This window comes from Eublepharis macularius, chromosome 4 (genome assembly GCF_028583425.1).
Source record: "Eublepharis macularius isolate TG4126 chromosome 4, MPM_Emac_v1.0, whole genome shotgun sequence".
In the NCBI taxonomy this organism is placed as follows: domain Eukaryota; kingdom Metazoa; phylum Chordata; class Lepidosauria; order Squamata; family Eublepharidae; genus Eublepharis; species Eublepharis macularius.
This window is the reverse complement of record NC_072793.1, coordinates 37262522-37274668: the sequence shown is the minus strand read 5'-3', so window position 1 is coordinate 37274668 and position 12147 is coordinate 37262522. Positions and strand designations below refer to the sequence as shown.

General features: G+C 42.4%; 1 protein-coding gene across 1 annotated transcript in view; it reads left to right on the top strand.

Annotated features, from left to right (window-relative positions):
- The window catches only part of OGFOD3 (2-oxoglutarate and iron dependent oxygenase domain containing 3), a 53289-nt gene that overhangs the window by 10802 nt on the left and 30340 nt on the right, over nucleotides 1-12147 (top strand). Inside the window, exons 3-4 of the mRNA XM_054978693.1 lie at nucleotides 719-794; nucleotides 4172-4214. Of these exons, the coding sequence (XP_054834668.1) occupies nucleotides 719-794; nucleotides 4172-4214 (119 nt within the window). The remainder of the gene's footprint in view (nucleotides 1-718; nucleotides 795-4171; nucleotides 4215-12147) is intronic.

The following is a 12147-nucleotide window of genomic DNA, read 5'->3' as shown; positions in this document are numbered from 1 at the left end:
AGTTTGGTGTAATGGTTAAGAGCGCAGGTACTCTAATCTGGAGCACCGGATTTGATCCCCTCTCCTCCCCTTGAAGCCAGCTGGGTGACCTTGGAACGGTCACAGCTGTTTGGAGCGCTCTCAGGCCCCCGCACCTCACAGTGTGATTGTCGTGAGGACAATAATAACACACTTTGTAAACCGCTCTGAGTATGGCATTGAGTTGTCCTGAAGGGTGATATATAAATAGAATGTTGCTGTTGTTATGAAGGACATTCAGATGAGTTAATTAGAGTATTGATGGTAGCTGGGATGGGTGGTTGTCAGGGGTCCTGTTTGGCCAGAAAACTCAAAATTTAGATGTGCACTCAATCAGTCTTGCTCTCCTGCAGAATGTTTTTTGCAAAGGCAGGAAGGGGAAGTATGAGATGGTATCAAGGCGCAATATAGATTGTAGGGTGTGGGGTATGTGAATTTTGATGCTATAGGGAGTGCAAAAGTACCAAAGTCCCATTGTTCCTGGTTTGTGCCCCATTGCCTTCCAGCTTTAGTCTACAGCAGTGAAGAAACAACGTCCCCATTGCTGATTAAAACAAGCAGGTTCTTTGCTTTACAACACAGCTGTAACCAGGAAGATTTATGGATAAAGTGCAATTATGATTGTGGATGTGTCAGAAAAGCGTGGAAGGTGACTAAGGGATCCTTAAACTTTCTTTGTCTTTTTGTTTGTTTGATCCAGGCTGCACCCCTCGAAAGTGTGGAAGAGGAATAACAGATGCCATTATCAGCAGGGTGGAAGCTGAGAGAATCCGTAGGTAAATTTCCTTTTTTAGAATTTAATTTACCTTTTTTAATAGTTAAGGTTGGGGTTTTTATGTTGTCTTTTTTGGAATGTTTGTGTTGCTGTTTATATGCTTTCCATATGAAAAGGACAGGGGTGAGGGAAGAGGGAGAATGTGAATTCTTTCTTGTATTCCAGGAATGAATCGCCAGTCCCAGTGGAATTGTATACAGTCAATGATTAGTAACCATTAAACTGGTGTCATGTGGGTATTTTTAAAATGGCCTGTTTTGGCCATTTGGGGTCCATTTAAGGCCCAAAACGACGCGAGTCAGGGCCAAAATGGCAAGGTGCTGGGCGAGGGATGGTTCCCCTACCTGGCAGTGGCCCGTTCCAAGCCGTTTCGGCCTTGATCTGCGTCGTTTCGGACATTTTGGGCCTGGATTTAGGGCCCCAAACGGCACTGATCCATGACATTTGGGGGCTCTTTTGGCCCTTTTGGGCCCAAGTCAGGCCCAAATGGCCAGGATCAGGCCTGAACTGGTTGGGATCAGGCCTTTGCTGGGCGGGGGAACACTCCCCCGCCCGGCAGCGGCCTGATCCTGGCCATTTGGGGCCTGTTTCAGCCATTTTGGGCCCAATTCAGGCTGAAAATGGCCAGGATTGGGCTGCTTCCCAGCAGGGGCGTGCTCTTCGGTGCGGCAGCAGCCCGTTCTAGGCTAATCCAGGGTGCTTCGGGCCCATTTTGGCTGAATTTGGGCCCAAAATGGCCCAGATCATGCCCTAAACGGCCAGGTTTGGGCCGCTGCTGGGTGGAGGAGTGCACTTCTGTGCAGCAGCAGCCTGTTGGGCCCAAATTCAGCCAAAATGGCCTGGATCCGGCCACTACTGGGTGGGGGAGTGCTCCCTTGCGGTGGAGTGGCCTGTTCCAGGCCAATTCAGGCCCGATCTGGGCTGAATTTAGCCTTATCCAGGCCAAATCGGACACCCCCATGGAGCACAGGAGCGCTCTCGGGGTGGCCACAGCCTGTGTGGTGATGTCACTTCCCAGAAATGATGTCATCATGCAGTCCCGGGAGAGATGCACCACCTCCTCCCAGAAGCTGCCCTGGGTGAGAGTTCCCCCACCTCTTTCCCCAGAAAAACGCCCTAAATCGCTATTATTCTAGTTTACCATTTAGGAGCTAAGGATGACAGTGAGTGATTAAAAACTAATCAATGAGTTGATCGCAGATAAGAAACTTCAGACCTGTGTAGATATAACTCTCCCCAAAAGTTTCATCATGGCTAGGCAATTGAAAGTGGTGCTATGGGATTACATGCAGCCTTCTGGGGCACAAATTTCCAGTGTCCACTTCAAGCATTATGTTGGAAATGGTATCAAACATAGTTAACATTGACCAGAGTTCCAACTTAAGCAGGTTTTGAGGCCACTCAGATTCTGTTTTTCAGTAGTGATTGTCTGCATTGGGAAGGGGGGCTAATAATCGATTATAAAGCGCAGTATGTGAGAGTTTTGGTTTAAATGCACAAACTGAAAAGTTGCTGCATGCATTTCACCCCATGCTTGGGATTTGAACCCTGCAGAATAATGTAATATATGTGATTTGTTTTCATATAACATTGCTGTTTGTTCACACTTCTTCAAAAAGTGGCATTTCCTGAGATGTGTAGATTATATGAATACTCTGGAGTAAGCAAGTCATGGAAAGTTTCACTACCTTAATGTTCCAGATCACTATGGTCAGGCCTGATTCAGATAGAAGTGTGCACTTAAGAAACCCTAGGCATCTAGTTAACTTTCATTCCTGGTCAGAGGAATTAACATTTTAGGTTAGTTATGAATGTAGTACACAATTTTAGGTTTGTTATGGATACTGTATCCTAGGTGTGTGCACCCCCTCCTCCAATTAGGTAAATTTGATTTTTTTTTACCAAATCTGAGAAAAAAAATGGAATCTCCTGAATTCTACATTGATTCTCTAATTCGGTTCGGATATTTCTGAAAAATTTGGTAAATCGGCCATTGTTTTCTATGGGAAAATCACTCCGGGTGCTATCCCGTGGGCCAGGAGTGGGTGTCATTTTCCAACCAAACTTCACCAAATTCGGAGGGAGCCAACTCCTGTCTTCAAAAGACCCCACCCCCGAGTTTCATGAAGATGGGGCCTCAGGGGCCAATTTTATGGGCCCCCAAAGAAGGTGCCTCCTATTCTCCATTATTCCCAATGGAGAAAATATCTAGGGGCTACCGGGGGGGGGGCTGGGAGGAAAAAGTCAGAGCTGACTCCCACTGCAGAAACACACTGGGGCAACACTACCATGGCCAAGACACACTCCCAGATGCAGACTGAGCTCATTCAAGAGAAAATCCAACAGAATCAAACTGAAGTACAGGAATGGAATCCCCCCAGAAGCAAAGTGAAACAATGGGACCAACATCACACCAGAGACTAATGTCCATTCCACCCAAACTGAAGCAAGCAAGGAGCCCCTTCTAAGAAGCAGCTCCCAATAAGTTCAGTTTCCCTATATATTTATAGGTTTTAAAAATAATCTCCTGACCATAGCTAGTTATCCCACTTGATAAGGGTGCACATTCTTGGCTAACTAATTATCTTATAAATTCAAACACCTGACAAGTTATCTATATTTAAATATCCTCTTAGTTCATTCTTGCTACTTTTTATCATAACAAAGTCCATTTAAAAAGAGTTATTACAGGTTTCTCATACATACGAATACTGCATCTTGGAATTATATCTTCACTTCTGTAAAGCTGGACATACTTGCCATTCTCTGATGCTTCTGCAGCTGGGCCTCAACATGTAAATATCTAGCGATATGGGTTAGATGGCTTGCAGTCTACAAAGGCCTTATTATCATGTTACCCCCTTGTACTTTGTAGTTGTATTGTGTTACTCCAGTACATAGTCTTCCATTCTGCCTAGTTTTCTGCTATAAAGTGATACAGCTGTATTTTCAATAACAGCTGGCCCTGTTGGGTAGTTAACTGTTTCTGTTCTTTAGATGGGCTCCTGCATTCCGTCAGAATGGTATTTGGGGGCTCCTAGATGAAATTCTGATGCTTTGATCATCTGGGAAAGTGCTAGGTGTAACTGAATACATGTCTGAAGCTCACGGCCTAAGAAAAAATAGAGTTGCTCTGACTTTTCCAGTAATCCTGTCTAGAAGTGAATTACCCGGGCCCTTATTAATAAATACTCCTTCTCTTTAGTTACTGGCATATGTGTGTGCAGTGTTTTGTTTTATCCACTGTAATGTCCGTTAAAATGGACCTTTATATTCTGTTGGCATCAACAGTAGCAGTTCTTACTTGGCAAATACCTATAAGAAGCAACCGTGTTTTTAAAAAACCTGAGTTCTGATTTAATATTGTTTTATCTACAGAATAGCAGAGAAGGGCTTGTCCCTGGGAGGATCGGACGGAGGGGTGAGCAGTGTCCTGTTACCTTTTACATTCTTCTGGTGTTCAGGCAAGAGTCTTCAGATTTTGCTTTTATGTTTTGGGGAGGAGAATGAGGGTGGGAAAGAGATGCAAGACTCATCCTGATGTAACAAAATAGATTTGCTGACATCCTCGCTTCTTATGAGGCAATAAAATATACTCATAAAACTCAACATTTGTAATCTTGCCTTTTGTAGCCTGCTGGCCAAACTCAAGCATAATTAATAATATTTCTGTTGTTCCCAGTTGTAAATTTCAGATGTCTTTGGCAGGGAATGAATTTTGAAGAGGAAAAAATGTTTTTAATATTAAGGGTAGGATTAAAAAAAATCTGCATTGGGGTGCTGTGGATAAGTATGTGGCAGCATTAAGTACAGGGCTTTTTTCTGGGAAAAGAGGAGGTGGAACTCAGTGGGTTGCCCTTGGAGAAAATGGTCACATGGCTGGTGGCCCCGCCCCCTGATCTCCAGACAGAGGGGAGTTGAGATCGCCCTCCACGCCACTCCCCTCCCCTCTGTCTGGAGATCAGGGGGCAGGGCCACCAGCCATGTGACCATTTTCAAGAAGTTCCGGAGCTCCGTTCCACCACGTTCCCCCTGGAAAAAAAGCCCTGATTAAGTATAAGAGAATTAGAGGATTTGCAGGGCAGAGAAAATCTTTTGATTGCCGAGTAGGGTATCATATTCAATTTTTTTGTTTGTTTCTGGTCTTTGAGGAGAAGTTGGCGCCAAGTTAAAAAAAATCGACACTTGTATATCATAGTGAATAGAATGCTGGTCTCGGGAGACCTCCAGTCTTTGCATTAGCCCTGAAGCTCCCCTTGCATTCTGGTCAAGTTATGTGCCCTTCTGCTGCAGTCCAAAATTGCCACTGAAATTAGTTAATGGATGCTTTCTGGATCCAGGAGTGTATGAAGAAACAATGTGTGCAGGCACTGCTTTTCTTGGAATTGGTGGATGTGAAACATATTGATGTGAAACTTATTGATGTGAAAACTTATTTTCACATTTACTGATGTGAAAACTTATTTTCACATCAGTAAATGTGGAAATACTGATCATTACCAGTTTTGAATGACTACCTGTGAAATTTTATGCAGAGTTGTGCGTATGTACTTCAGTCTAAGTCCATTGAATTTAATAGGCATAGGCTGGAATAACTCTGCATTGGATTGCACTGAAGGTCTACATATAAATTAAGGAGGAATATTTGGATATTAAATCCCTAAACAGGTTTTTTTTGAGTTATTATAGATGACATGCCACATTAATGGGTATCACCCTACTCCTAAATATAATCATTTGTAAGAGTATTCTCTTGATTTTAATGGAGTTCCAAACAAAGGTGCCTGAGAATAAACATACTTAAAATATGAATTCCTCAATTGCTTTTAAATCACAAAGTTAAGATGGCTTAAGGTATCTTAAATCACTGCAGCCTGTTTGTAGTCTCTGGATGAAAGTCTGTGCCTTTCCATTCCTGCCATTCTCCAAAAGCCTCTTTACTCCTTATGTGCCATTTTTGTCTAGTTCTTGTTAACTTCTGCCAGAATAAATTATGTGGTTTAACTCCTACTCATTTTGTCTTATGCAAAGTCTTTTTCCACAACAGAATGTAGAATGAATTGGAGATTTGTCTTATAATTGGGGCTTCATTGCCTTCTTCCATTAGCAAGTTTCACTTTATTAAACTCCATCTTCACACTGGAAGTATTTTGGATCTGATGCAGCTTGCTTGCTTGCTATACATTGAATGACATAGGCTAAAGTAGCTTCAGACTTGACTAGAAATTACAGTTGTGTAATGCTGCTGAACATGAAGGTCAGTGGTTTAAAATCTTGGCTTCTGCATCTGTAACCCACTTGTTGGTTAATGTATTTGTATGTATTGTTTGAAAACTCAAGGCCTTTTGTAAGTATGCAAAGTTATGGGAAATGCTGTGGAAAGACTAGGGGCAGCTGAACTACCTAGTGAACTGTGTGTCCAGCTTTTTAACCTGGATCTTGTAATCCAGGTCCTAGAGACTGCAGACTTTCACTCGCAGTTCAATACAGTGCTGCCCTTCTACCCATTTTTTAATTTAATTGTGTTCTCAATTACCCAGAGAGCTCAGGCACTTCAGTGGAGAATTGATCATAATTGCTGTTTGTAGAAATCCCGTCATCTCGATTGATGGCAGTCTCTGCTATTAGCTGTCGACTTCTTTTAACTTGAATTATTTTGAATTTCTGAGGGCAGTTTTTTAGAAGATGTGAAGAAATGTAAAAGTAAATTGATGAAGGTAGACTTGTAAAGACGTGAAATATTGATGTATGGTTTCCAGAGGCTCATTCTGACTTTCCAAAGCCCTAAGAATTTAACCTTCAAGAGCACCTCATTCCTCTCTGTCCCACAGAGGATTTTTCAGTACAGATATGTAATAGACTTTTGTTATTACAACCTCAATTGTTGGTTGTTATAGCTTCATTTTTGACACAGTATAGCAAATCATGCACTCCATAAATTGTCAGATTGGATAGCTTTGAATGAGGTGTGGCAGGTCTGGTGTCTAGGTCTACAAGTTAAGTTACAGGAAAGGAATAGAGCGTGTGAAGGGTAGCAATGCATCGGAAAACGTCTGGGGTTCTGAATGCAGCAGAAGTTCAGAGCACAAACTGCTGTTGGGAGGAAAACACTCAAGAAAGAACAAATGAATCATTTCTGACGTGTATCGAAGAGGTATAGAAGCACAGGCCTCTTTGCTAACTACAGCAAGGGAAATTCTGGATCCTTGGATATCTGTACTGGAGATGACCAATTAGAATGCTGATAATTTTGGTTCAGTCAGGGGTTGTTAGAATATTTGCCTTTATCCAGGTGAGCCTGATCTCGTCAGATCTCAGAAGCTAGGCAGGGTTGGCCTTGGTTAGTAATTGGATGGGAAACCGAAGAAGACCAGAGCTGCAGAGGTAGGCAATGGCAAACCACCTCTGATAGTCTCTTGCCATGAAAACCCCGCCAGGGGTTGCCATAAGTCACCTATGACTTGAGGGCACCACACACACACACACACACACAGAGTACAATATATATTGCACTATGTTCCTTGAGGGAAAAAGTATGAGACTCTGTAGTCTTGAACTTTAGCCCCCACATTTCCAAAGTGTAATCTTGTGCCTTATTTCCCTTTCCCTATCAGACACTTTAAATGTGTGGTCATTCTTTTCTCCTCCTTCCTAATGTTCTGTCAACTTTATTCTTCTCTAATGGAACATTTAATCTTTATTAATTGCCATTGCTCTTAGCACTGAAATAGAAGCGTTTATCCAAAATGTCAACTTCTAGAATAAATGATTTTCATGTGTTTTGACGAAATTCTGTACAGAACCCATGATTTGTCCCTCCACTGCCTTGTAGAGGAAACAGCTTTAGCTCATTATACATATAGTGATGTAATGCTCTGAACTGATTTCATACTGGCAGGAAATACTCATTCCTTGTTACCTTTTGTGAGGCTGTTGGTTTGGCCTCAAGCGATCTGTCCTGAGGAGTCTAATAAATCATCAGTTGTGTTCCCTTAGCAGCCTGAGTAGCCCAGCATAGCCTAGGTTCATCAGAGCTTGGGTGCTAAGCAGGTTTTCTAACGGTCAGTGCTTGAATGGAAGACCGGGATTGCTCCACAGAGGAAGGCAATGACAAACTACCTCCCCTTTCCTCTTTCTTGGAACACCCGATGGATGAAGGTCACCATGAGTCTGTTGAGATCACGAAACCGACTTGGGACACTTCTCTCTGTTTCTAAGGAAATGGCTACTGAGTGCTTAGCTGTGACATTTGAGTGTGTTGTGTCCACTTCCTTGAGCTTTATGTCAGTCAAATTGCCTTTCCTGCATGATAAGTATTATAGTGCTCAGCTGTTGAAACACACTAGGTGGTATGTATGTTTGACTTGTCTATATGTTCTTCTCAGAATTTCTATCTAGAATGTTTCTGTCACCAGCAGGTCCCCTAATCCCTCTTGGCCATCGTGTTGCCAGGCAACCAACCATTCACTTAACCTCTCTGTAGAAACCTTCCTCAGGGGACAGTATTTCCAGGCCAGGGCCAACTATGACGGTGAAAACATGTTGCAAATCTTTTAATAACAAATATTTTTACAAGGCTTACAAATGAATGCTTTTTCTGACATTTATACTATTTTCTTACTGTCCGTGCACCTCCTGCTAGTACTCACCAGTACTTTATGAAAAAACCAAGAGGTTCATGTCAGTGAAACTATTTTTAAAACATTTTTTGGCCTCCTGCTCACTTGTGCTTTTTAAAGCCAGCCTTGGCAGTTTCTTGAATTGCCAACATGCTTGAAATATACATTTTTATCAAGATTCTGTAGAACACTATTGTTGCTCTTAAGATTAAATCAAAGAATCAAATAAGTGAGGTTTTTCTTTTCTGTGGAGGATAGAATTCTATTGACAAAGTATCTAAATAGATCAGTGAGAAATTCATGACTGAACAAAGGGTAGGAGTCAAAACAAAATAGATGCCCTTGATTCTCTGTATTTTATTCAAATCGCTTGCAAACGTACCTTCAATTCAGACCTTGTGGGAAGCAATCTTTCTTGGCTATGTATGAGAGATTTCAGTATTATTATTTGTTGCTGCGTTGGGCTTGGGGAGGGGGGAGAGCATATTGATCTATATTAGGGTAGAAGATCAGATAATAAGAATTCATTCCCCAATAATCAGAAGCTAGCTTCACCGTCTTTCTCAGTTCTAGTTAGTTTTGATACCAAACACAATCAAGAAGGGGAGCTCAGGATCATGTTGGAGTGCTTTCATGAGACACATTTGGAATTGATCATAGAGAGAGAGCTATGAGAGTCATATGGTACATTTTGAAAATTAAAGGATCATGGGTGTGGAATTGGTGGCTTGCAATGTCTGCAGAGCAAAGGGGGAAACTATGACAATCTAAACTTTGTTTTTAAAGAGAGACACTAGGCTGAAGTCCTTAAATTTCAGGAAAAACTTGGCAGTAGTTGTTGTAACGAGAAGGCAAATATAGTGTATCAGTCACTATCTTGTATACCTAAAATCAAGCAAAATAGCTAAAATCTTGTATTATCTAAAATCAAGCATCATAAAATTGTCCCCGTGGCACCCTATAGTGCAATAATTCAGGTCTAGTTTGGAGAAATCCTGAAAGTATGCTTGTACACCCAGCTTCCTGCAGATTACTTCTAAAAACTAACAATTCGTCACAAATAATGAAGAAAATTAATACGCCAGGATGATGTGCAGGCATGTTTTATTAGCTCTGGGTCAAAACACTCTAAAGTCAAATCCAGGAACAAATGGAGGTGTCCTTGCTCCCCCAAATGCAGCTCCCAGATATTTACGTCCCATTGGCAGGAATTAGTATTTACAAGTGGAGGACCTGCAGGGGCTTGTGGGAGGTATCTCATTTCCTCTTTCTCCACTATGTCCTTTTTCCCTTCCCTGCCCCAGATAGCCTCTCTCCTTTTCCTGCTTTCTTCTCTCCTTCCTATCCATTTTGTCCGCCCCCATCTTCACCCCTCCTGCCAGCAGCCTCTCCCCTGTGGCCCAGTTGAACGGTGCTGGCTGAGCCAGACTCAGTTGCAAAGTGTAGAATCTGCAACTTGTCGGGGGTACTTCATTTCCCCTGTATCCTCTTCCCCACACTATTTCCTCTTTCTCTTCTCCTGGAAGCCCCCATACGCTCACCTTTCCTTACATCCTTCTCTGCTCCAAACCCATAAACAACTTCTCTCTCCTTCAAACGCATAAACAACCTATCCCCCATCTTCATATATATTTATTAACTTGCTTCATTTACATACTGCCTTTCTCCACAATGGAAGCAGCTTACATCATTCTTCTTGCCTCCATATTATCCTCACAACCCTCAGAGGTAGGTTAGGCTGAGAGTGTGTGACTGGATCGAAGTCACCCAGTGAGCTTCCACAGCACAGTGGTTATTTGAACCTGGGTCTCCCACATCCTACTCTGAAACTCTAACCCCTACACTACGCTGGCTTTGTGGGGGGCGGGGGGGGGGCTGCTGTTGAGCAGTAGCAAACAGCCAGACCTGGGTGAGTCATGCAAGTCATGTGGTATCAAGTTGTCTAGTGGTTGTTTTAGGGCCTGGTCCCAAAGAGTCCTTCCTCAAAGGTCCAAGCAGACCTGGAAAGGGACCTCCCCCCTCCCCGTTACTGACAGAAACCAAGCCTGAAATACTGACCTGTTACTTGATTGCCTAGCAACAGCCACTGAGGGCATCTGGTTAAAGCTACAGGAACTTCTTTAATCATTTAAGGATTTTTTAAAGCCTCAATGTTTTTTTTTTTATATATTTCAGATTTTTCTGTAGACCTGGTTCATTTTTCAGGTGTGTGGGAAGATCTGTCTGGTCTGCTCATGGCTCCAGTCTCTGGTTTTAAGTATCCTCAGATCAGGGCCACCTGGCTATTAGTATATAAGATATTCATATCTGACCAGTCCAGGGACTTAATACTGCCTACCAATCACAAGGACCAGTATTGAATGTCCATGTTCTTTTTAATGCTTGAAGTCTGAGAATGCATAGTTCGTGATGGATCATAAGATGAGGTCCAAGCCTCATCCATGCCCTGCAATCTCTGACATGAGTACAGTTAGGTAAGAACAAACTCAAGTAGGATAGCACATCACTGTGAAATAAGAAGTTGCAGTCTGAGTGACCATTTGGTTATGTATTGTTTGTAGAACACCTGTCCTCAAATACTGTATGTAAACAGCCTTTATTTGTATGAACGGTCACACATCTTGATCAGAAAGTTGAGGTTTTTATGAATGCATAGATGCTTCAGACATCCTCTGACCCATACTTCTAAGGAGTATGGTCATGTACACTTGTGTACTTGAGATGGCTTTTTGCGAAAGTACTGCTTGACATCTTTTCAGGACAATCGTTTAGGAAGTGCCTTTGTATTGTTATGGTCAATTCATTATCTGAGTCATTTTTTTTTCTTGAGCAGAGGACTATTTTTCTTCCTTTCCCAGTTCATTTTTATCTTCATAATTTTCCTTTAGGGCTGCTTATTGTAGTCATTTGTCTTGCATTGTTTGCTTTTATTCTTGAAGCTTCATTAATAAATCTTTCAGAAAATAACTTAATCATTTTCTTTCCCTGTAGTATTCCAAATTTGTGCTGCTTCAGAAAGCTGAAAGAATAAAAGCTTAAAAACCCCAGTGCTACTAGAAGGTTTGGAATAAGAAACCTTTTTTAAAAAACCAGTACAACTAGAAGGTGTGGAATAAGAAACCTGTTAAAGTAGTATGAATTTGTATTATTAAAAGCAGGGGACCCTTCCCCTCCCGTTGATTTCCTCTTTCCCTTGCCTGAAAGCCTCCGTAGCCTCTTTTCCTGCTTCCTTCTCTTCTTCCCATCCACCAGCCAATCTTATTCAGCTTTCCTTCCTTCCCTCCCCCGAGAGCCTCCACCCAAGAAAACTAGGGTCTAGTTATGTAATATTGGCCACCTTGCTAGTCCTAGGAGTGTAGTGCTGGCCACCAGTCCCAGTTGCATGGTGGGGAACCTGCAGTGACTTGTAGGAGGCACCTCACTTTCCTCTGTATCCCACTCCCCACACTATTTCCTCTTTTCCTCCTCCTTTTTTTGCTTCCCTTCCTCGTTCCCACCAACCAGTCCTTTTATCTGCCCCCTCCAATCTTCAGCTATATTAATTATTGATTTACTTCTTTTATCCCCCACCTTTCTCCACAGTGGGGACCCAAAGTAGCTTATACAATTCCCCTCTTCTCCATTTCATCTTCACAACAACCCTGTGAGGTAGGTTACAATGAGACTATGTCACTGGTCCAAGGCTCACTGGTCCAGTGAGCTTCCATAACAGAGTGGTGATTGGAGCCTGGATGA